The following is a 24,770-nucleotide window of genomic DNA, read 5'->3' as shown; positions in this document are numbered from 1 at the left end:
AAAAAAAATCCTTACCTCTGGTCTAAAGGGTTGCCCCTCAATTTTGAGGGTGTGTCCTTGATACCCTGTCCATAGGAAATATCCTCTCCATATCCACCTTATCTAGTCCTTTCAACATTTGGTAGGTTTCAATGAGATGCCCCTACATTGTTCTAAATTCCAGTGCATACAGGTTCAAAGCTACCAAACACTCCTCATATGTTAATGCCTTCAATCCCAGAATCATCCTCATGAACCTCCTCTGGAAACTCTCCAATGACAACACATTCTTTCTGAGGTATGGGACACAAAACTGTTGATAATACTTCAAGTGTGGGCTGTCTAGTGTCTTATAAAGGCTCAGCATTATTTCCTTTCTTTTATATTCCATTCCCCTGAAAATCAATGCTAACATTACCTTTTCCTTCTTTACCACAGACTCAACCTGTGAAATAACCTCTGGGGGTCTTGCACGAGGAGTTCTAAGTCCCTCTGCACCTCTGAAGTTTGAACCTTCTCCCCATTTAGATAAGAGTCCGCACTATTGTTCCTTTTACCAAAGCTGATAGAGACCTATGCACACAGACTCAAGGCTGTAATTGCTGCCAAAGGTGCATCTACTAAATACTGACTCGAAGGGGATGAATACTGATGCAATCAATAATTTTGTGTTTTACATTTACAATTAATTTAAATCATTTTGTAAAAATCTGTTTTCATTTTGCCACAAAAGAGTCTTTTTCTGTTGATAGGTGTCAAAAAAAGCCAAATCAAATCGCCAAAACGCCATCCCCTTCTCGCAATTCCTCCGTCTCCGCCGCATCTGCTCTCAGGATGAGGCTTTTCATTCTAGGATGAGGGAGATGTCTTCCTTTTTTAAAGAAAGGGGCTTCCCTTCCTCCACTATCAACTCTGCCCTTAAATGCATCTCCCCCATTTCACGTACATCTGCTCTCACTCCATTATCCCGCCACCCCACTAGGAATAGAGTTCCCCTGGTCCTCACCTACCACCCCACAAGCCTCCGGGTCCAACATATTATTCTCCGTAACTTCTGCCACCTCCAACGGGATCCCACCACTAAGCACATCTTTCCCTCCCCCCCCCCGGCATTCCGCAGGGATCGCTCCCTACGCGACTCCCTTGTCCATTCGTTCCCTCCCCATCCCTCCCCACTGATCTCCCTCCTGGCACTTATCCGTGTAAGCAGAACAAGTGCTACACATGCCCTTACACTTCCTCCCTTACCACCATTCAGGGCCCCAGACAGTCCTTCCAGGTGAGGCAACACTTCACCTGTGAGTCGGCTGGGGTGATATACTGCGTCCGGTGCTCCCGATGTGGCCTTTTATATATTGGCAAGACCCGACGCAGACTGGGAGACCGCTTTGCTGAACACCTACGCTCTGTCCGCCAGAGAAAGCAGGATCTCCCAGTGGCCACACATTTTAATTCCACATCCCATTCCCATTCTGACATGTCTATCCACGGCCTCCTCTACTGTAAAGATGAAGCCACACTCAGGTTGGAGGAACAACACCTTATATTCCGTTTGGGTAGCCTCCAACCTGATGGCATGAACATCAACTTCTCTAACTTCCGCTAATGCCCCACCTCCCCCTGGTACCCCATCTGTTACTTATTTTTATACACACATTCTTTCTCTCACTCTCCTTTTTCTCCCTCTGTCCCTCTGAATATACCCCTTGCCCATCCTCTGGGTCCCCCCCCCCCTTGTCTTTCTTCACAGACCTCCTGTCCCATGATTCTCTCGTATCCCTTTTGCATATCACCTGTCCAGCTCTTGGCTCCATCCCTCCCCCTCCTGTCTTCTCCTATTATTTTGGATCTCCCCCTCCCCCTCCTACTTTCAAATCCCTTACTCACTCTTCCTTCAGTTAGTCCTGACGAAGGGTCTCAGCCTGAAATGTCGACTGCACCTCTTCCTACAGATGCTGCCTGGCCTGCTGCGTTCACCAGCAACTTTGATGTGTGTCGCCAAATCAAATCCACTGTGATTCAACATTGTAAAACAATAAAACATGAAAACCTCCGAGAGTGTGGAGGAGGTGAATACCTTTTGTAGGTGCTGTAGGTTCAACAGAAGCATTTTAAAGGGAATTGAACAAGTACTGTGAGGCTGTGAGGTTACCAGAGTATGGGAAAAGAACAGAGAAGTGATCCTGACTAGACTGCTCAACTAGAGTTGTTCATACTTGACTGGGAAAATGTCTTCTAAGAATTTTTTTATGCGATTTCATTTGAGAGCAAAACGTATATAAACCTCTCAAGACTCTTCACCAAACTGATCAAATGTACACATCGGGACAACAAAGATAATAGTTTTAATACCGATGTACCTGCTTCAGTAATGATCCCGACCAAACACCCACATGCTCCTATACCTGAAATTCCAAAGTTACCACTGCTAACATGTTCCCTTTACGTTAACTTTACATATTTCCCCCCATACCGTTAAATGTTTCATTCCAGCTCAGGGAATTCCTTTTATTTCTGAGATACTGAAATAGCACCAAAGGTGACTGCTCATTCATCTAGCTGTTCTGGGCCATTGCATTCCCTCAATCCTTTTGTTCCTTTAGAAGTCCCAAAAGGACCATCTTCAGCTGTTCCACTCCATCCCCTAAATATATCAGACTGTTCTGAAAATAATTTTTAAAAACCACAAGTGCCGGGAATCTGAAGGAAAACAAAACAGAATTTGCTAGAAACACTCAGTAACCAGCACAACCCTAATCACTAAAGTTTAGCAACATCATGACTAATTCAATCATGTTACACTAACATGGAGTTATTCGTCCAAATGGTGTTCTTGTAATTGTTTTTTTTTGGTAAGAAATGTTTACAATCTGTGCTTCCTGTGAATAAGTGCTGCTTATCTGATGCTTGGTGCCTGTGAAGCTGCTGCATGAAAATTTTTCATTCCACCTTCATGTACTTGTGCATATGACAGTAAACTCGACTTTGACTCTGAGGTCAGGCAGCATTTAGGGAAAGAGAAACAAAGTTAAGCTTGTCTGCTTGGTGATCTCTGCCCTACAATGCATTCTGTCAATAAGACGTCCGTGAGAGAGGCTGGACAAACCTGGGCTGTTTTCTCTGGAGCAGCGGAGGCCGAGGGGAGATTGTATAGATATTTCTAAGATTATGAGGCATAGATAAAGTATATGGGCAATATCTTTTCCCCAGGGTTGAAATGTCCAATACCAGAGGAGATGGATTTAAGGTGAGAGGGGGTAATATCAAAGGAGACGTGAGGGGTAAGTTTTTTTTACACAGAGAGTAGTGGGTACCTGGAATGCACTCCCTGGGGTGGTGAAGAGACGGAATCATTAGGTACTTTCAAGAGACACTTAGATAGGTACATGAACGTGAGGAAAATGGAAGGATGTGGACATTGTGGAAGCAGATGAAATTGGTTTAGCTAGTCATTTCAATACTAATTGAATTGGTTTGGCACAAGGGCCTGTTTCAGTACTGCGCTGTTCTATATTCTAACTGTCAAATAATGGTGTGTTTGTGAACTCAACTGGTTTCTTTGGCTTTTTCTACAGGGAGTTTCGATGGACAGGGAGATGCACTGCACAACGCGCTAAAACGGAAAAAAGGCTTGCTCCAAAAACTAAGGGTATGGTCAATGCAGAGAATGCTTTATGGAGAGTATTGACAATGGGAGGGAAGAGCTAGCAAACAATTATTTACCATTGCACATACTGTATGTACACCCAGGTAAGGATTCACAGAATGGGAATGCATATGGGAACTTGGGGAGGAGCGAACATACTAGTAGGTTCATCTGAAAAGTCTCTACATCCCCATCATCATCACTATACTCTGCACCCTTTGGGCCCCTTATCTCAGAAAGGATTGCCACATCCTGGCTACTGTTCAGAGGCATGTATATAACTCTCATTAGGGTCTATTTACCTTTGCAGTTTCTTAACTCTACCCACAAGGATTCTACATCTCCCGATCCTACCTGTATGTCACCTTTCTAAAGATTTTATTTACTTTTTACCAGCAGAGCCATTCCTCCTCTGCCTACCTGCCTGTATTTTCGATACATTGTGTATCCTTGAATACTAAGCTTCCAACTACAATTGTCTTTCAGCCATGACTCTGTCATACCCGCAATGTCGTACTTGCTAATCTCCAACTGTACTACAAGGTAATCTACTAAAGTCACCTCTTTCTAAGGATTTGGTTTCATTTTTTTTTAACTAACAGAGCCACACCACCCTCTCTGTCTACCAGCCTGTCCTTTCAATACAATGTGTATCCCTGAATGATAAGCTCCCAACTGAGATCCTCTTTCAGCCATGACTCAGTGATGCCCACGACGTCATACCTGCCAATCTCTAACTGTGCTACAAGATCATCTGCCTTATTCTGTATACTGTGTCCAACTTTCCCTCTAGTTAGTGTTACAGACCAGTCATTGTTCTGAACGGGAAATTTTCACACGGTCTCAAAACTGCAGGGCACTTTAAGTGCTTTTTTTGTAACCTGCATACTGTGAATATTTAGAATGAAAATTGAAAAATCACATACTTTAGATTTTATTAAGTGGAGGGTATAATGAAAAACAGTACAACAATGAGAATCTCTTCATGTTTTGTAAACTTTTTCTTGTCTGTCTTTATTCCAGCTGCGCAGCAACAAAGGCTATGTGCCCGGCAGTGTGTCAGTTACTGCGCGGCCACACACACGCACAGCTTAGAGGGAACATTGTGACTCTGTGTATTCAAATATAACATCTTCAGTCCTGTATTTATCAACCCTTTCAATTTTGTCCCCATGTTACATTTCAACTCATCCCACTGACTGCAATTTTTCCTGTTTTTCCTCACAGTCTCACTACACAATGCATCTACTTCTATGCCAACTGCCCCATCCTCAGCCCTATCACTCTGCCAAATCAGTTTAATTATCCAACAGATCTAGTAAACTTGCCCATAAGGATATTGGTGCCGCTCAAGTTCAGGTGTAATCCATCCTCTTTTACAGGTCATACCTTCCCAAGAAGAGATCCCAATGATTCAGAAATCTGAAACCCTGTCACCTGCACTAATTCCTCTGCCAAATTATCCTATTCTTACCCTAAATGGTGTGTGGCACAGGTACCAATCCAGAGATTACTGCCATTGAGGTCCTAACTTTCTACCAACTCCCTATATTCTCTCTTCAGGACCTCCTCATTCTCCTACCCATCTTGTTGCTACCAGAATGTACCATAACTTCCAGCTGTTCATCCTTCTCCTTTAGAATGTTGTGGACCTGATCCGACACATGCCTGATCCTGACTGGAAGCAACATACCATGGAGGTGTCTCTTTCATGTTCACAGAACCTCCTGCCTGCTCCTTTAACAATGAAATCTCCTAACACTTCTACACCCCTCTCCCTCCTTCCCTTCTGAGCCACAGAGTCAGACTCAGTGCCAGAAACCTCCCATTGGTATCCAAAGCGGTATACTTGTTATTGAGGGGAATAGCCATATTCCCTTTCCCTCTCCTGGCAATTACTCAGTTACCTGCAGCTTTAAGGTGATTACCTCCCTCTAGCTCTTATCTATCACCTAATTTTCTCGTATGAGCCGATGGTCATCCGGTTGCAGCTCCAGTTCCTTAACATGATCTCTAAGGAGCTGCAGCTCGATGCATTTCATGCAGATGTAGTTATCAGAGAGACTGGAGATCTCCCAGAATTCCCACATCTCCAAAAAGGAACATACCAGTAATCCCGGGTCCATTCTCGGTCACTAGCTCTGTACTATAACAGACAAAGGAAGAAAAACTTACTGGAAGGTTACTTAGAGCCTCCACCTGTTCTTGGCAAAGCCTGTTTAAATCCAATTGCCTGCCATGGTCCAATAAATTACAGTCATGGTTCAACAACTTTAAAATGATCACTGCATAAATATTTCTGCCTTAATATGTAAGCGTTGTTAGGTTGTAGTTATATTCATAGCCTTCTATATTGGGGCGTGGTGTGTGTATCTTTTGATGCAAATCATGATTTATTCCAAACTTCTCAAGAGGAAACATTTAATTGTATTGCATGTTCTGTTTGAAGTTCAAAATAAATATTAGCAAAGTTAGTATATGTCACCATATACTATCCTGAAATTCATTTTCTTTCAGGCATTCATAGTAGAACAGAGAAATACAATAGAATCAATGAAACATAGAAAACATAGAAAATAGGTGCAGGAGTAGGCCATTCGGCCATTCGAGCCTGCACCGCCATTCAGTATGATCATGGCTGATCATCCAACTCAGAACCCTATACCTGTCTTCTCTCCATACCCCCAGATCCCTTTAGCCACAAGGGCCTTATCTAACTCCCTCTTAAATATAACCAATGAACTGGCCTCAACTGTTTCCTGTGGCAGAGAATTCCACAGATTCTCCACTCTCTGTGTGAAGTAGTTTTTCCTCATCTCGGTCCTAAAAGGCTTCCCCTTTATCCTCAAACTGTGACCCCTCATTCTGGACTTCCCCAGCATCGGGAACAATCTTCCTGCATCTAGCCTGTCCAATCCCTTTAGAATTTTATACAATCTTCTAAATTCCAGTGAGTATAAGCCTAGTCGATTCAGTCTTTCATCATATGAAAGTCCAGCCATCCCAGGAATCAATCTGGTGAACCTTCTTTGTACTCCCTCTATGGCAAGAATGTCTTTCCTCAGATTAGTGGAGCAAAACTGCACACAATACTCCAGGTGTGGTCTCACCAAGGCCTTGTACAGCTGCAGTAGTACCTCCCTGCTCCTCCTGTACTCTAATCCCCTTACTATGACTGCTATGAAAAGCCACACACAAAGACTGACAAACAACCAATGTGCAGGAGAAGACAAATATGAATTTTCAGAAAATATTAATTAAGTAAATAAGTAAATGAGAACGTGAGTTGCAGACTCCTTGAAAGTGGGCCCTTATGTAGTAGAATCAGTTCAGAGTTGTGAGTGAAGTTATCCATGCTGGTTCAGGAGCCTGATGGTTGAGGGGTAATAACTGTTCATGAACCCGTGGGGTGGGACCTGAAGCTCCTGTACGTCCTTCCCAATGGCAGAAGCGAGAAAAGAGCATGGGCTGGACAGTGGGAGATGGATGCTGCATTCTTGTGGCTGTGCTCCTTGTAGACGTGTTCAGTGGTGAGGAGGGCTTGGCATGTGATGAATGATCAACTGAATCAAGAGAGAGAAAGGTTTTGGGATGAGCAGATCAGGGTCTGTCGAGCATCTCATGGAGTACTGGACACTTTGCCCTCAGCCAGAGGATGCTCATGCAAACTGATTTACTGCAGGTAGCAGTGTTTCTGTGAGAGTGCTTAAATATAGTTTCATAACCAGGGAAAGAAGTATGTTGTACAGTGCCAGGCCTTTACACTCTTGGACTTGTAATACAGGGAACATCTAGTCTGAAAAGTTAAGTTTAAAAAAGTTGCTTCTGTTACTAAAGTTGATCAGTTGTTCACACATCTCCTTCAGGAAAGTGACCCCAGTGTCCTTACTTGACTTCGCACTATTACTCTGGCTTCACACTAATTTGGTCAGCCTCTCAAATGATGGAGCGAGCCAATCATATACACTCAAGTGTACCTCATATCCCTAATAAAGCGGCAACTGAGTGTATGTTGATGGTCTTCTGCTGTTGTAGCCCATCCACTTTAAAGTTGGACATGTTATGCATTCAGGGATGCTTTTCTGCACACCACTATTGTGCTCATCTCTGACCTCTCTCACTAACGAGGCATTTTTGTCCACAGATCTGGATGGGTTTTTTTGTTTTTCGCACCTTTCTCTGTAAACTCTAGAGACTGTTGTGAGCAAAAACCCCAGGAGATCAGCAGTTTCCGAGATACTCAAACCACCCTGTCTGGCACCAACAATCATTCCATGGTCAAAGTCGCTTAGATCACATTTCTTCTCCATTTTGGTGTTTGGTCTAACAACAGCTGAATCTCTTGACCACGACTGCATGCTTTTATGCATTGAGTTGCTTCCATATGATTGGCTGATTAGATATTTGCATTAACTAGCAAGTGTACCTTGTAAGGTACTTAATGAGTGTGTACCAAGGTACAGTGAAAGAGTTGTCTGGCACACTGTCTGTGCAGATCAATCCACTATAACAGTGCTTTGAGGTTGCGCAAGATAAAACAGTAACTGAACACCGAATAAAGTGTTACAGTTACGGAGAAAGCATAGAGCAGACAGACAATAAAGTGCAAGATCATAACAAGGTAGATTCTGAGCTCAGAGTTCATTTGTCATACTAGGGAACTATTCAATAGCCATATAACAGTGGGGTAGAAGCTGTCCTTGAACCTGGTGGTGAGAGCTTACAGGCTTTTGTATCTTCTGCCCAGTGGGAGAGGGGAGAAGAGAGAATGTCTGGGGTGGGAGAAGTCCTTGATTATGCTGCTTTACTGACAAAGCAAGAAGTGTAGACAGAGGTCCCTCGGCATTACAGACGTCCAATTTAGTGTAGCCTGCACAGGTTGGAGAGACAGACAGAATGGATTTAGAGTTATAAAGTTTTGGAGCTGTCCACTTGGAAACAGGCCCTTTGGCCCAATGTGGGTGTGCTGACCAAACTGCCTCTCCCAGATAGAGTCACAGAACCCTACAGCACAGAAAAAGGCCCTGTGCCAAATTGTTAATCTGCATAGTCCCATTGACCTGCACTCTATTTGCCCGAGGTTCACCTTTCCTATCAATGTAACTGTCCAATGTTGTAATAATGTAATAATTGCACTCACCTGTACCTTTTCCCATGGGAGCTTGTCCCATGTGTTCAGCACCCTCAGGTGCCTGTCCATCGGTTCCCTTCTAAGCCTTTCCCTTCTCAATTTGAACCAATATCCACTAGTTTCAGACTCTCCCACCGTGGGGAGAAGGCTTTGGCTATCTGGGACAGCACAGTAGTGTAGTGATCAGCATAGTACTTTACGGTGCCAGTGACCCAGGTTCAATTCGCGCCACTGTCTGTAAGGAGTTTGTAGGTTCTCCCTGTGACCACGCGGGTTTCTTCCAGCTGCTCCAGTTTCCTCACACTTCCAAGAATGTACAGGTTCGTAGGTTAATTGGTCACATGGTGTAATTGGACAGTGCGGTCTCGTTGGGCCAGAAGGGCCTGTTATGTGCTTTATCTCTAAATTTAAAAAAAAATTATCTTATGAATTTCTATAAGCTCACCCTTGAACCTCCTATGCTCCAACCATCCTAGCCTAACCATCCTCTCCTTTTAACTTAAGCCCTCTAGTCCCAGTAAACATCCTTATAAATCTTTTTCTAATCCTCTCAGTTTAGTGACAAACCTTCCTCCAGCACGGTGACCAAAACTGTATACATTATTCCAAGCGAAGCTTTGCCAATAATAGCCTGTATTGTTGTAAGAGGATCACTCAGCTCCTGTGTTCAATGCCCTGACTGATTTGCTGGCTGCTGCAAAGCTGCAGGTGACTAGTCATGACACAAGCTGGAATTCTGCCACATAGAACCCAATAAGTTCAATTGCCATTCAACCATTCATGAATACCTGAGAATACAGCCAAATGAAACAATGTTACTTCAGGGTCAAGGTGCAAAACGCAGTACCAATAGTCATTCACAACACAAGGTACACGTAGCACATGTAAGATAGCAGTAAAATATAGACACACTTAAAAACAATAACCCAAGTCCCTGAGTCCATGAATGTTGCAGCAGTCTATAGTTGAAGGCAATTCATCTTGTCTTCTGTCGAGTGAGCACTGGAGGCTGTGCCACACCACCTCCGACACCTCCCTCCTGGCCGGCAGCAAACAGTTTGAGGCCTAGTCCCTGCTCTGACTGAGGCCGCGCAGCGGCCCCGTTATTCGCCAATAAACCAGTGAATCGGTCTTGCAGCATTGTCCAACAGGGTCTTGCGATCACAAGAAAAGAGACTAAGGCAATCACTCGCCATTAGACTGCACACCGCCTTCACACAGTGACGCCTCTCTGATGCAAGCAGTGGTACCATCCGCACCAAATCCAGCCCCTTCAGTTTCTCCACCAACTCGCTGATGGGTTAAGCCTGCAGTACTTTTTCCTAACATCCAGCAGGGTCTGTAACTGTAACAAATACATTCAAAAAAGACAAGAACACCTTTGTTTGGCCCCATAGGAGCCATTGCTTCCAAGTGCGCTGCCATTTTACTCAAAGTCCGGAGCCCTACAAATTCCCCATTTCTTGCTGTTAGTGCACAAAGCAAGTGGAAACTGAATATAAATTAATGAATTCAGCAATACCGACACGTTGCTACAGTGAATACATTCTAGTTAGCGCATTGTTGTCCAGCCGTGTCCTTTATAAAACCATCAATAGCATTTAAAACAACACACAAGATGTCAGAGAACCTTACAGGTCAGGCAACATCCACAGAAGAAAATGAACAGTCATTGTTTAGAGCTGAGTCCCTGTTTAAGCAGCAGTTAAAGCCTCATATGTAGTAAAATCTTCAAAAGAATATCAGTAATAGCTTCAGATAGGCTTGGGCTTGAAAATTAAGAAAGGCAAAATGAGATTTAAAATGCTTCCTCAGACTATTTGTGTGGCAAACCCACCTCCGGTGAGTGGTAACTCAGTTCACGGTTGCATTTCTGACTTGTGAACTGCTTGCGTGATGAATAGTTCTCACGATCAGAACCCTGCCGTAACCTGGCCAGGACCTGTATCTCAGATTTCCTGCTTTGTCATTAATTCCATGACCGTTTTTGTTTCCAGTCTGCCAGCTACCCCACATTCCTGGAATATATCTTAAAGTGTGAGTTCAGTGTTTCAGTTCTTTCTCCACTAGTCTAGAAGTGAATTGTTCGAAGCAGTGCGGAGGTGCCCCAATAGTTTTGGAATGGACTGAACAAATATGCCTACCAAATGCCACATTTGTTTCTGTTAATACATGAAACTAGTAGAAACTGAATACAAGTTAATGAATTCTGCAGTACTGGCAAGTTGTTACCGTGAAATTTGACTTTTTACAAACTTGATATACATGTTACAATCAGATTAATAGAATATTATTTGTTTGGTATCCAAAGGCTTGGAAAAGGAATATATTTACACCCAGTGGCTACTTAATTAGGTATTTCCTGTAACGAATAAAGTGGAAACTGAGTGTATGTTTGTGGTCTTCTGCTGCTGTAGCCTATCCACTTCAAAGTGCTGTGCATTCAGAAATGCTTTTCTGTGCGTGACTGTTGTAACACGTGGTTACTTGAGTTACTGTCACCTTCTTGTCAGCTTGAATCTGTCTGGACATTCTCCTCTGACCTCTCTCATAAACAAGACATTTTTTTTGCCCATAGAACGGCTGCTCATGGAAGGTGTTTTTTTTTATCATTCTCTGTAAACTCTAGAGACTGTTGTATGTGAAAATCCCTGGAGTTTCTGAAATACTCAAACCACCCTGCCTGGCACCAAACAATCATTCCATGGTCAAAGTCAGTTAGATCACATTTCTTCCCCATTCTGATGTTTGGTCTGACAACAAATGAACTTCATTACCATGACTGCATGCTTTGAATTGAGCTCCTGCTACATGATTGGCTGATTAGACATTTGCATTAACGAGCAGGTGTATAGGTGAACCTAATAAAGTGGTCTCAGAGTGAATGTGGCCACCAGTGACTGTTGGTTGTTTCATCTGACAGATCACCAGATATTCTTTAGTAGATGGTTTTAACCAAGGCCCCTTTGTGATGTCAGTACAACCTGATATCTGTAAATTTGATACAAGCTCTAGCAGCCACATCTTCTGACACAATATTATTATGCCTATCCACCGAAGACACAGTCCCTACCAGTGGTGGGAGCAATAGCATTAAATGCTAACAGCAGGCTTTTCAGCCGTGGTGTGGATAAAACACACAAAATAGAAGAGGATCTCAACAGATCAAGCGATGTCTATGGAGAAGAATAAAATGTCAACCCTTCATCAGGACTGGAAAGGAAAGGGGGCAGAATCCTCAATAAGAAGGTGGAGGGAGGGGAAGGTATACAGACTAGAAGGTGTTAGGCGAAGCCAAGTGAGGAGGTAGGTATGAGGAGGGATGAAGTGAGAAGCTGAGAGGTGATAGGTCGAAAAAGTGAAGGGCTGAAGAAGAAGGAATCTGAGAGGACCATGAGAAAGAGGACGTGCACCAGAGGATGATAGGCAGGTGAGGAGAAGCCAACATGTATGAGGGGAGCAAGAATGGGGAATGGAAAAGGATAGAAAGAGGAGAGGGGGAGAAATTTTCAGAAGTTGGAGAAATCGATGTTCATGCTGACAGGTTGGAGACTACCCTGATGGAATAAGAGGTGTTGCTTCTCCAACCTGAGAGCGGCCTCATTGTGGCAGTAGAGGAGGCCATGTGTTGCCTCTATGGCCTAACACAATAATTACTCCTGTCTTTTCAGGGAAAAAAGGCGAGTTAAAAGTCAAATAAAGATTTTGCTATGGAGGAACTATGCAGAGTAGAAATAAAAAAATAGCATAAACGCCAATGGATGTATTCTGGTCAGATTTTTTCAATCCCCTTGTTAAATTGGGGCTCAGCAGTTACCTCTTGGGTGAGTGAATGGCTAATCTGTAGGAGCAGGGATGTTCTATGTCCACACCCATTCTGTTTTGAGTTAGGTCATCTTCCACAGCCCAGCACAATTACACTAGAAGAGAACATTTATCATTCCATGCCTGTACGAGGTCTTTGACAGAGCTTTCCTTACTCCTTCTCTCTATGTTTATAAATAAGACTATAATTTATAGGAGCAGAAGTAGGTCATTCAGCCTATCCAGTCTGCTCCACCATTCCATCATGGCTGATTTTTCTCAACCCCATTCTCCAGCTTTCTCCCTGTAACCCTTAACCCCCTTACCAATGAATACCTATCAATCTCTGCCTTAAACACATCCAATCACTTTGCTTCCACAGTCCTCTGTGGAAATGAATTCCACCAGTTCACCACTCCCTGGCTGACAAAACTCCCCCATTTCTTTGTTTTAATTGAATGTCCCTTCATTCTGAGGCTGATCCATTCAGATCTGAGACTCTCCTATTAGTTCAAAGTTCAAAGCTAAATTTATTATCAAAGTACTCAAACATCATCATATACTACCCTGAGATTCATTTTCTTGCAGGCATTCATAATAGGACAAATACCTTCAATAAAATCAATGAAAGGCTGACAAACAACTAATGTGCAAAATAAGACAAACTGTGCAAAAAGTTAAAAAAAGTACTGAGAGCACGAGTTGTAGATTCCTTGAAAGTGAGTCCTTAAGTTGTGGGATCAGTTCAGAGTTGGAGCAACATTATCCGCGCTGGCTCAGGAGCCTGTTGGTTGAAGAGAAATAACAGTTCCTGAGCCTGATGGTGTGGGACCTGGGGCTACTGTACCTCCTCCTCGATGGCAGCAGCAAGAAAAGAGCGTGGCCTGGATGGTGGGAGTTTTCGATGATGGAAACACCATCTCCATGTCCACTCTATCCAGGCCTTCCAGTAATCCAGTAGGTTTCAAGGAAATGTTTTTTCTTCATCCAGTTGCCTTTAAAAAGTTGCTGTTGAACCTGATTCTACTGCCTCACTGCTTTAGAGCAGTTTATTCAAACTGTAGAAGAAAAGGGGAAAAATAAAACAAAAGAGAACTTGGTGTAATACTCCTTTCAGTTTATAATCCCTGGGCTCGGTTACCTGCAGCCCCAGGACCTGTAGGCACATTCCATTCTGCATGAAGCTAATATTTCAAGAACATTGTTTGTTTGTTGGCCAGGGAGGGAAAGCTATTGTTTTAGGATTTTGGATTATGCCTAGCAACCACAGTACACTGAGAACACTCAGAATCACGGCAGCATTTTTCCGCTCACTGGTCTCCATGTTCCCACACAAGGTGACCAGCCGAAAGCACAGCTGTATGAAATAGTGAGAGGCAGAGACTGAAGCGCACACCCACCGAACAGGTTCGGCCACTGTGACAGTCCACGGTTAATTTTTTTCAGGAGCAGCACATGCTGGATGAGTCCTCTAGGCCCCACACCTGGGGAGGGACCCGGAGACGATACCCTCGCCTGGAACCCATTCAGCAGGCTCCACCGATTCATGTCTACCACCAGCCTCTGCCAGAGCAGCCTCGGATCATCCAACACCCGGTAAGCCTTGCGGGAGAGACTGTTTTCATCATTAGAAAGTCAGGAAGGAAGATTAAGAAATGGCTCGAAGGACTGCCCCTTTATTACAAAAAAAAACTAATCTTTTGATGTTGAGGATCTTGGGGTCCAAGTCCATAGCTTCCTAAAAGTGATTACACAAGTAGAAAGGGTGGTTAAAAAGGCCTATAGCATACTTGCCTTTATTAATTGAGGAACTGAGTTTAAAAGTCAGGAAGTTATATTGCAGCTTTATTAAACTCTAGTTATAATAATAATAAATATTTTATTGATCCTGAATGGGAAATTCTTTTGTTATGGCAGCAACATTTAAAAACACACTTAGCAGTGTGCAGACTTAACTAATAATAAATACAGAATAACAGTATACACAATAATAATTTACCAATGTGCAATAATAATGTACTAAATAGTATTGTATTCAGTTCTGTTGCCCCGTTATAAGAAGGATGTGAAGGCTTTGGAGAGGGTGCAGGAGGGGTTTACTAGGATGCTTTGTGAAGGGCAGATCGTGTCTAACAAGTCTGATAAAGTTCTTTGAGGAGGTGACCAGGCATATAGATGAGGGTAGTGCAGTGGATGTGATCTATATGGATTTTAGTAAGGCATTTGACAAGGTTCCACATGGTAGGCTTATTCAGAAAGTCAGAAGGCATGGGATCCAGGGGAGTCTGGCCAGATGGATTCAGAATTGGCTTGCCTGCAGAAGGCAGAGGGTTGTGGTGAAGGGAATACATTCAGATTGTAGGATTATGACTAGTGATGTCCCACAAGGATCTGTTCTGGGACCTCTACTTTTCGTGATTTTTATTAATGACCTGGATGTGGGGGTAGAAGGGTGGGTTGGCAAGTTTGCAGACAACACAAAGGTTGGTGGTGTTGTATATAGTGTAGAGGATTGTCGAAGATTGCAGAGAGACATTGATAGGATGCAGAAGTGGGCTGAGAAGTGGCAAATGGAGTTCAACCCGGAGAAGTGTGAGGTGGTACACTTTGGAAGGACAAACTCCAAGGTAGAGTACAAAGTAAATGGCAGGATACTTGGTAGTGTGGAGGAGCAGAGGAATCTGGGGGTACATGTCCACAGATCCCTGAAAGTTGCCTCACAGGTGGATAGGGTAGTTAAGAAAGCTTATGGGGTGTTAGCTTTCATAAGTCGAGGGATGGAGTTTAAGGGTCACGATGTAATGATGCAGCTCTATAAAACTCTGGTTAGGCCACACTTGGAGTACTGTGTTCAGTTCTGGTCACCTCATTATTGGAAGGATGTGGAAGCATTGGAAAGGGTACAGAGGAGATTTACCAGGATGCTGCTTGGTTTAGAGAGTATGCATTATGATCAGAGATTAAGGGAACTAGGGCTTTACTCTTTGGAGAGAAGGAGGATGAGAGGAGACATGATAGAGGTGTACAAGATATTAGGAGGAATAGATAGAGTGGATAGCCAGAGCCTCTTCCTCAGGGCACCACTGCTCAATACAAGAGGACATGGCTTTAAGGTAAGGGGTGGGAAGTTCAAGGGGGATATCAGAGGAAGGTTTTTTACTCAGAGAGTGGTTGGTGCGTGGAATGCACTGCCTGAGTCAGTGGTGGAGGCAGATACACTAGTGAAGTTTAAGAGACTACTAGACAGGTATATGGAGGAATTTAAGGTGGGGGCTTATATGGGAGGCAGGGTTTGAGGGTCGGCACAACATTGTGGGCCAAAGGGCCTGTAATGTACTGTACTATTCTATGTTCTATGTTCTATGCTGCCTGTATTACAGGGCTTGTGCTTTTCAGAGAGGTTGGACAAAATTGAGCTGTCTTCTCCGGCGTGGTGGAGAATGAAGGAGACATGATTAAAGTTGTAACATTTTGAAAGGCATAGATAAAGCAGACAGCCATATCTTTTGCACAGGATTGAATTGTCTAATACTAGAGGGCATGCATTTACTCTAAGGGGATGTGGAAGGAAGAGGTGTGAGGTTTTTACACAGGGAGTGGTAGGTGGCTAAAAACCGCTGCTGGGATGGTAGTAGAGGAAGAAAGGATAGAGGAGGCATGTGAGAGGCTCTCATGAATATGCAGAGAATGGAGGGATAAGGACCATGTGCAGTCAGAGGGATTAGGTGTCATTAGCATAACCTTGGGGGCTGCAGGACCTGTTTTATGAGCCACATGCTCAAAGGGTGAAAATTAGAAACTGCTGAAAAAATTGTTTGGCTACATTCAAGTGATCTAGTTTCCACCCTAGGGATAGTATGGTGACTTAAAAAAGGGACACAAGATCAAATTTAACCAGATTGATTGGGAATCTGTTGCCTGCAGGACTGAAAGTAATTTAGATTTCTTACCTGTGCAGATTATTGCTGATGCTACCAATTTAACCCACCTGTACTGACTGCATTGGTCATTCCTTTACTCAGCTATTGCACTGGCTGACCTCGATCTCCACATACGTATAAGTAAAGCTGGGAAAATGCCTGTCTGATTCCAGGCCCCATGGTTTTATAAGTGGCCTTCCCTTCCTGCTGTAAATGCTGCACTGTTTGTGCCTCTGTCGTGGCCTTTCCTGGTAATGTGCATGCTCCATGAGGAATTGGCAGGTTGAGGCTGAATATTACCATCTTTTCCACACGATCCTTTGTACATCCGGGAGGCCTGTTTTCAGTCAAAACACAGAAAATGCAAGTCATCCAGAATCTATTACAATAAGGCTGAGTTTATGCTGTGTTTCATCATTGTAAGGAAATAGTTATTTTTTGGGTTAATTGTTGTAGCTTTTGCCATTTGAGTGTGAGATCAGAAGTCTAAACCTGCTGGCTCTATTTCTAATTAAATTTAAAGGTAGAGGCCTAGACTACTCAGCATTCAGTTGCAGGCATTCTTCGTGGTAGATTCATAGGCTTATCCCAGGAACAAATTACTTCCAAGGGCAAAGCCAGCACAAACCAAGGATGACTCGTCTGGACCCTGCAACTCACTCCAGATGAACAAACTGATGGGGAATTAGTAGTCATAGAAGTCACAGAAACAGGCCCTTCAGCCCATCTAGTCTGTGCCTAACTGTTAATCTACCTAGTCCCATCGATCTGCACTCAGACTGTAGCCCTTCATACACTGCCCATCCATGTACTAACCAAATTTTTCTTAAATGTTGAAATTGAACCTGCATCCACCACTTCCACTGGCAGCTCTCACCACCCTCTGAATGAAGTTCCCCCTCAAATTCCCCTTAAATATTTCACCTTTCATCCTTAACCATGACCTCTGGTTCTAGTCTCACCCAACCTCAGTGGAAAAAGCCTGCTTGCGTTTACCCTATTTATACCACTCCTAATTTTATATATCTCTATCAAATCTCCTCTCAATCCCTCACGCTCCAGGGAATAAAATCCTAACCTATTCGACCTTTACCTATAACTCAGGTCCTCAAGTCCTTGAAACATCTTTGTAAATTTTCTCAGTAATCTTTCAATCCTACTGATATCTTTCCTGTAGTTGGTGACCAAAACTGCACACAATACTCCAAATTAGGCCTCACCAACATGTTAAAAAAATTCAACATAACCTCCCAACTCTGGTGCTCAATACTTTGATTAGACCAAGGTAAAGGCATGAGGAATATTCATTATTTGTAAGGAAAAGACTAGCTAACTGGATGGGATAATGTTTTGAAATGTGCAGATTTTCAGCCAGTTTGTTTAAAGCAAAAATATACAAAACACAGAACATGGAACAATGCAGCACAGGAGCAGACCCAATGTCCCATAGAGATGCCTGCACTAAACACAATAGCAAATCAATCTAGTTCTCCATATCATCTATATCTCTCCATATTCATGGGTTTATCTAACAGCCTCTTAAACATCACTATCATATTTGCTCCCGCTATCCCCGGCAGTGCATTCCAGACACCCACCAATCTCTGTGTTAAAAAAAACTTGTCCTGCACACCTCCTTTGAACTTTCCCCCTCATCTTAAATTTGTATCCCCTCGTTTTGATATTTAGATCCTGGGAAAGAGATTCTGTGGAGCCTATGTATGCCTCTCATAATTTTATAAATTCCTATCAGGTCTCCCCTCAGTTTCTGCTGCTTCAGAGGAAACAACCCAAGTTTGTCCAACCTCTGTTTGTAGCTTGTACTTTCTATTCTGGGAAATATCCTGGTAAACGTGCTTTGCAAATCCTCCACATGCTTCCTGTAATGGGGTGACCACAATAGAATACAATGCTCGAAGTGCAGCAGTGTTTAAAACAGCTGCAGTGTGACTTCCTGACTCTGATCCTCAAAGCCCCAACCAACAGGCCATCTATCTTCTTTACCACCCTATCAGCAAAGCTGAGCAAGCCCATGCCCTCAGTCTTTGGGAGTGCGGCACCACGAATTCTCTAGCCTTATGCTATGCATGTCTCAGTTATCTATGCAACTCCTATAGTTTATCGCAGTTAGCTCAAGATTGTTGACGTGCATGCTTAATTCTATTGAAAGCTAATAAATGGTTTACATTTTTATTAACTTGCAGATCAAAACTTATAAACTTAAAAACAAGAAGAACCACTCCAAAAGAGTTCCAGAGGTACTTAAACATGTTCAGAGGGAGTCCTTGTACATGAACCACTGAAAGTTAACGTGCAAGTTCAGAAAGCACTTAAGAGGAGAAATAGTACATTCGCCTTTATTGTGGGAGACAGTAGTAGAGGTGATTATAAAGAGACCCCGCGAGATTGCGCCCAGATGTCTGTACAGGTGTTTGTCTCACTATCAAAGGAAGGATATAGTTGTGAGAGAGGGAGCGCATCAAAGCCTTGATCCCTGGGATGGTAAGTTTGTCATACAAGGTCTGAGTTAGCAGACTCAGCCTGTGCTGTCGTAATTTTAGGAAGATGGCAGGTGATCCTCTTCAGCGATGCAGAATTCTTAATGGCTGAGCAGGACTGATCGAGTGTTGCTGTTTCCTCTGGCTAGGATATCAGGAGCCTAGACTGTGAAGTCACTGAGTATATCCAAGGCCGAGATCAACAAAATCAAAGGATGTGGGTGTGGTATTGAGGGTAAACACCTTCTTTTTGAATATTGGAGCAGGCACAAGGTGCTGAATGGTTTTCTCCTGTTTCCACTTCTCATAGGTTCTGCAGCCTCTCCTTTTGTTCGCCACTGTGCACTCCCTTCACCTTCTGACCCTCTCTTCTCTGTCCTCAGTACCCCCAGCAGCCGCCAACGATCATACAGCAGCTACCGCCGCAACAGCCGCTCATCACGCAGATCCCTCCCCCGCAGGCCCTGCCTCCAATCAGGTCCGGCAGCATCAAGGAGGGTAAGAGATATTACAGCATGTAGAATTCTACCAAAGGAAATAACTGTCCTCTCTTTAACTCTGGATTTCATGCCAGGATTTAATGTCTCATTGTGAATTGTACCTTCTAGAATCAGGAATGACCCCATAATAATTTTGATGAAAAGCCAAAGGCAAAAGCTACATTTTCTGATTGTTTAGCTTGTAAAACGAAGCATTCACAACATCGATGCAAGATGATCAGTTCTGTGCCCTGTGCAACAGTACCTGTTACATGTGTCACTCTGGGCTGCTGAAGCACTGAGTAAAGGGAGCCCACCCTGGTTGTCCTGATGAAGGGTCTTGGCCTGAAATGTTGACTCTTAATTTTTCTCCGTTAATTCTTCCAGCATTTTGTGTCTGTTACTCTGGATTTACAGCATCTGCAGGATCACTTGTGTTTCTGATTGCATTTTATTAGTTTCCTTTCCCATCCTAGGGGCTTTCGTTAACTCTCAGCTACAACTTCCTGGCTAATTTTAAGATGCAGCTCGGCATTCAATACCAACATCCCCTCAAAACGAATCAATAAGCTTCAAGACTTTGGCCTCAATACCTCCTTGTGCAATTGGATCCTGGATTTCCTCACTTGCAGACTGCAGTCAGTTCAGATCAGCGATAACATCTCTTCCACGGTCTCCATCAGCACAGGTGCACCACAAGGCTGTGTGCTTAGACCCGTTCTACTTACTTTACACTTACGACTGTGAGGCTAAGCACACCTCCAAAGCCATATTCAAATATGCTGACCACACCACTGTCTTAGGCTGAATCAAAGATGGTGATGAATCAGCATATAGGAGGGAGATTGAAAATCTGGCTGAGTGGTGTCCAAACAGCAACCTCATACTCAATGACAGCAAGACCAAGGAGCTGATTATGGACTTGAGAAAGAAACCAGAGGTCCATGAGCCAGTCCTCATCAAAGGATCAAAGGTGGAGAGGATTGGCAACTTTAAAATCCTATGTATTATCATTACGGAGGAACCTGTCCTGGGCCCAGCAGTAAGTGCAATTGCAAAGGAACCGCGGCAGCATCTCTACTTTCTTAGGATTTGGCATAATATCTAAAACTTTGACAAACTTCCATAGTGGAGAGTATATTGACTGGCTGCATTACGGCTTGGTATGGAAACACCAATGCCCTTGAAAGAAAAATCCTACAAAAATAGTAGATACAACCCAGTCCATCACAGATAAAGTCATCACAACCATTGAAAACATCTACATGAAACGCTGTTGCAGGAAAGCAGCATCCACCATCAAGGACACCCACCACCCAGGACATATTCTCTTCTTGCTGCTGCCATCAAGAAAAAGGTACAAAAGCCTCAGGACCCACACCACCAGGTTGAGGAATAGTTATTACCCCTCAACCATCAGGCTCTTGAACCAAAAGGGGTAACTTCACTCAACTTCACTTGCCCCATCATTGAAAAGCTCCCAGAACCAATGAACTCACTTTCAAGGACGCTTCATCACTTGTTCTCAATATTTATTGCTTATTTATTTATTATTGTTGTTTCTTCTTTTTGTATTTACACAGTTTGTTGTCTTCTGCACTCTGGTTGAATGCACTAGTTGGGTGTTCTTTCACTGATTCTGTTATGGTTATTATTCTGTAGATTTATTGATTGTATCCACAAGAAAATGAATTTCAGGGTTGTATATGGTGACATATATGTACTTTGATAATAAATTTACTTTCACCTTGAACTTTGAGCTTTAAAATGTTCTCTGGATTTGGTACTTAGCACAGCATCTCATTGTAATTCACGTGGAATTTGTCCATTTTACTATTTACTGCTAGCTCGGTACAAAGATAGACTTATTACATGTGACTGTATAATACTAAGTTACACTTTTTTAATGACCAGTTTTGGAAAAAAAACTTTTAGAGTTATATAGCAGGGAAACAAGCCGTTTGGTCTAACGTGTCCGTGCCCACGAAGATGAGAGGCTGAGATGGAGTGAATAGCCAGAGACTTATTCCTAGTGTGGAATTGGCTAATACAAAGGGGCATAATTTTAAGGTGATTGGAGGAATGTATTGGGGGAGGGGGGTGTCAGAGATAAGTTTTTTACATAGGGGTGGGTGCATCGTAACGGTAGATACATTAGGAGCATTTAAGAAACTCTTAGATAGGCATATGGGTGATAGAAAAGTGAAGTGCTATGTGGGTTGGAAGGATTAGTTAGATTGATCTTAGGATAGGTTAAAAGATTAGCACATCTTTGTGGGCTGAGGGGCCTGTACAATTCTGTAGCGTTGCATATTCTGTTCTTAAGTTATCTAATATCTATATTTCCCCACACCTGTCTCACATTCATTTAAACCTTTCCTATCCATGCACCAGTTTTAAACATTGTAACTGTACCAACCTCTACCACTTCCTCCTTCAGCTCGTTTGATACAACCACCACCATCTGTGTGTAAAACTTGCCTCTCACATCCCCTTGAAATCTTTCCTCTCTTACCTGAAACCTATTCCTTCTAGTTTTAGACCCCCCTCTACTGGGAAAAAGATTCTGACTGTTGAAACCCCCCATAATTGTATTAATCTTTATCAGGTTACCTCTCAGCTTCTTACACTCCAGGGAAAAGAGTCTCAGCCTATCCAGTCTCTCATAGCTCAAGCTGTTCAGTTCCAGAAAAATTGTGTAAAATCACTGAATGCCCAACTTTCTGGGCTTTGACACGCTGTGTACCACAGTGAGCTTGAATTTGTTTCCTTGCCTTTATCCCAAGGAAAATTCTTAAACCTTGACTCTCCACCTTTTACATCACAGCTTTTCCTGAACCTCTCCCTCCATATAACTTTCCCAGCCCTACTTGCATAGGGACCTTGATAAGTTTGCTATTCCCTGTAGCCTTCCTACTCCATTCATAGACAGGGCAGACCAGAATTGATATGAGTACCTCTTAATGGAGTTAAAAAGGCACTGAGGCCCACCCTGTTGCTCTTCGTGGAAGTTGTGTGAAGACCTAGATTTTCATTTGGAGGTGAACAACAGCATGGCAAGGCTAGGACGTTGTTAATTTTATTTAGTTCTTCCCTACTGACATGTTGAAGATCCTCAAAGCTATTGGTGCTTCACACAGCAGATGCAACCTCTGAAGCTATCTCTCAAGTGGAAATAAACTGAGCAGAAAGCTTTAAACTTTTGCTGATGGTCAACTACTTTTCACTGCCATTGTACGACTGTGCTGGTGATCTGTGATTCCCTCAGAGATCAGTGGGAAAATGAGACCACGGCTTTCACCTGCACCTTAACAGTTTGTACAATTTTATTGATTTCATTGATATGGGATGCAATTTTAATGGCTTGTCTGACCTCCGCTTCTTTAAATCCAAATGCATTAGATAGTTGATTTAACCATTCTTCACCAGATCTACTTGGGGCAACACAGTAGAGGCACTAATGGAGCTGCTGCTTCATGGTTCCCAATTCTGTCCTTAGGTGTTGTCTGTGTGGAGTTTCCATGTTCTCCCCATGGCCACAAATGTTTCCTCCAACATTCCCATGGGTATATGCTATAAATTGGTGGGGTAATTGGTTGCTATAAATTGGCTTTAGTGTGGAGGTGAGTGGTAGAAAATGGGGAGATTTGATAGGAATGTCAGGAAAGAAATGGAATTGGATCAGAATAAAATGGGATTTGAGTAAATGGGTGCTTGATGGTCAGTATAACATGTGGTGGGCTGAAGGGCCTGTTTCTGTGATCTGTGGCTCACTGACTTAAACATGAGTCATCTGTTAAAACTTGCTATTACAGGATCATACTGGAATGTTAAGACAACTCACAACTTCTTTACTATAAACTGTCTTCAGCAACAGGTTTTGAAAGCTCATGAACAACTGTCCCTAAAATTGAGACCAATCAGTTCCCATATCCCACTTCTGGAACTCCCCCCGTCCCCCCCACATGCACCCTCCATGTTAAAAATCCTCAGGCTTCCTCCTGCCCTGCCTCTGAAACTGCATGTTTCTTCAGCTTTTCTGCCACTGCCTTACCTGAACTTATTTTGACCTCGCTCTTAAGTCTGTTGATTCTATTCCCACAATGTGATGCTCACCCATCTTCCCTTTCTGGGTCTCATATAAGCTGGTATTCTGAATGGTTTCTCAGAGTCCTCCTTCAAATTTGAAGTTATCCTGGCTCTCCTCTGATCAAAGTTAGCTACCACCCCATCTCCACCTCTCTTCCTTCCCAAAAGTCCTTAAGTGTGTTCTAGTCTCAAAGAGGTGGTGCATTAAGAAGGCAGTATCTATCACTAAGGTCCCTCACCTCCTACAACATGCCCTCTTCGTGTCACTACCACTGGGGAGGAATTACAGGAGCTTTAAGACCCACACACAATGATTCAGAAACAGCTTCTTCCTCTCCACCAGTTTTCTGAATGGTCCATGAACCCAAGAATACTACCTTGTTATTCCTTTTCCCTGCACTAGTTATTTATTTTTGTAATTTACTGTAATCTTATGTCTTTACGCTGTACTGCTGCTGCAAAACAACAAATTTCACATCATACAAGTCCATGATAATAAATCTAATTCGGATTCTAATTCAAGTTGACTCTGGATCAAGGCACTAAAGACATAAGTGATTGCGAAAAAAAGTAGTCTTATTTGTTGCAACTCACAAAATGCTGGAGGAACTCAGCAGGTCAGGCAGCATCTATGGAAATAAATAAAGTCAACATTTCAAGCAAAGACCTTCTTCAGGACAGGAAAAGAAGGGGGAGGGGAAGGAGGACACACTAGAAAGTGATAGGTGAAGCCAGATGGGTAGGGTGGGGGGAATGAAGTAAGAATTGGGGAGCTCATAGGCGGAAAAGGCAAAGGGCTGGAGAAGAAGGAACCTGATAGGAGAGGAGAGTGGTCCATGTAAGAAAGGGAAGGTAGGAGGAGCACAAAGGGGATGTGATAGGCAGGTGAGGGGTGAGAGGCTAGAGTGGGGACTAGGAGAAGGGGGAAATGTTACTGGAAGGAGAAATGGATGTTCGTGCCAGTAGGCTGGAGGCTACCTAGATGGAATGTGCGTTGCTGCTCCAATCTGAGAGAGGCCTCATCATGGCAGAAGAGGAGGCCATGGCCGACATATCGGAACAGGAATGGGGATAGGAATTTAAATGGTTGGCCACAAGGAAATTCTGGTCTTTGCAGATGAAGCGGAAGTGCTTGGCAAAGTGGTGCCCTAATTTACGTCTGGTCTCAGCAATGTAGAGGAGGCTCCATCGGGAGCGCCCAAACAGATCTGCAGGTGAAGCGTT

The 24,770-nt window shown here is 43.3% G+C and overlaps 1 protein-coding gene across 2 annotated transcripts in view; it reads left to right on the top strand.

The window, feature by feature from the left end:
• c6h21orf58 (chromosome 6 C21orf58 homolog) overlaps positions 1–24,770 on the top strand; it is a 207,370-nt gene that overhangs the window by 127,705 nt on the left and 54,895 nt on the right. For both annotated transcript variants that reach the window (XM_072261181.1, XM_072261179.1), the window contains exons 4-6: positions 3,555–3,628; positions 14,007–14,156; positions 19,362–19,476. In XM_072261181.1, coding sequence (XP_072117282.1) covers positions 3,555–3,628; positions 14,007–14,156; positions 19,362–19,476 — 339 coding nt within the window. The remainder of the gene's footprint in view (positions 1–3,554; positions 3,629–14,006; positions 14,157–19,361; positions 19,477–24,770) is intronic.

This window comes from Mobula birostris, chromosome 6 (genome assembly GCF_030028105.1).
Source record: "Mobula birostris isolate sMobBir1 chromosome 6, sMobBir1.hap1, whole genome shotgun sequence".
Classification (NCBI taxonomy): domain Eukaryota; kingdom Metazoa; phylum Chordata; class Chondrichthyes; order Myliobatiformes; family Myliobatidae; genus Mobula; species Mobula birostris.
The sequence above is the reverse complement of the archived record's forward strand: the minus strand, read 5'-3'. Positions and strand labels throughout refer to the sequence as shown.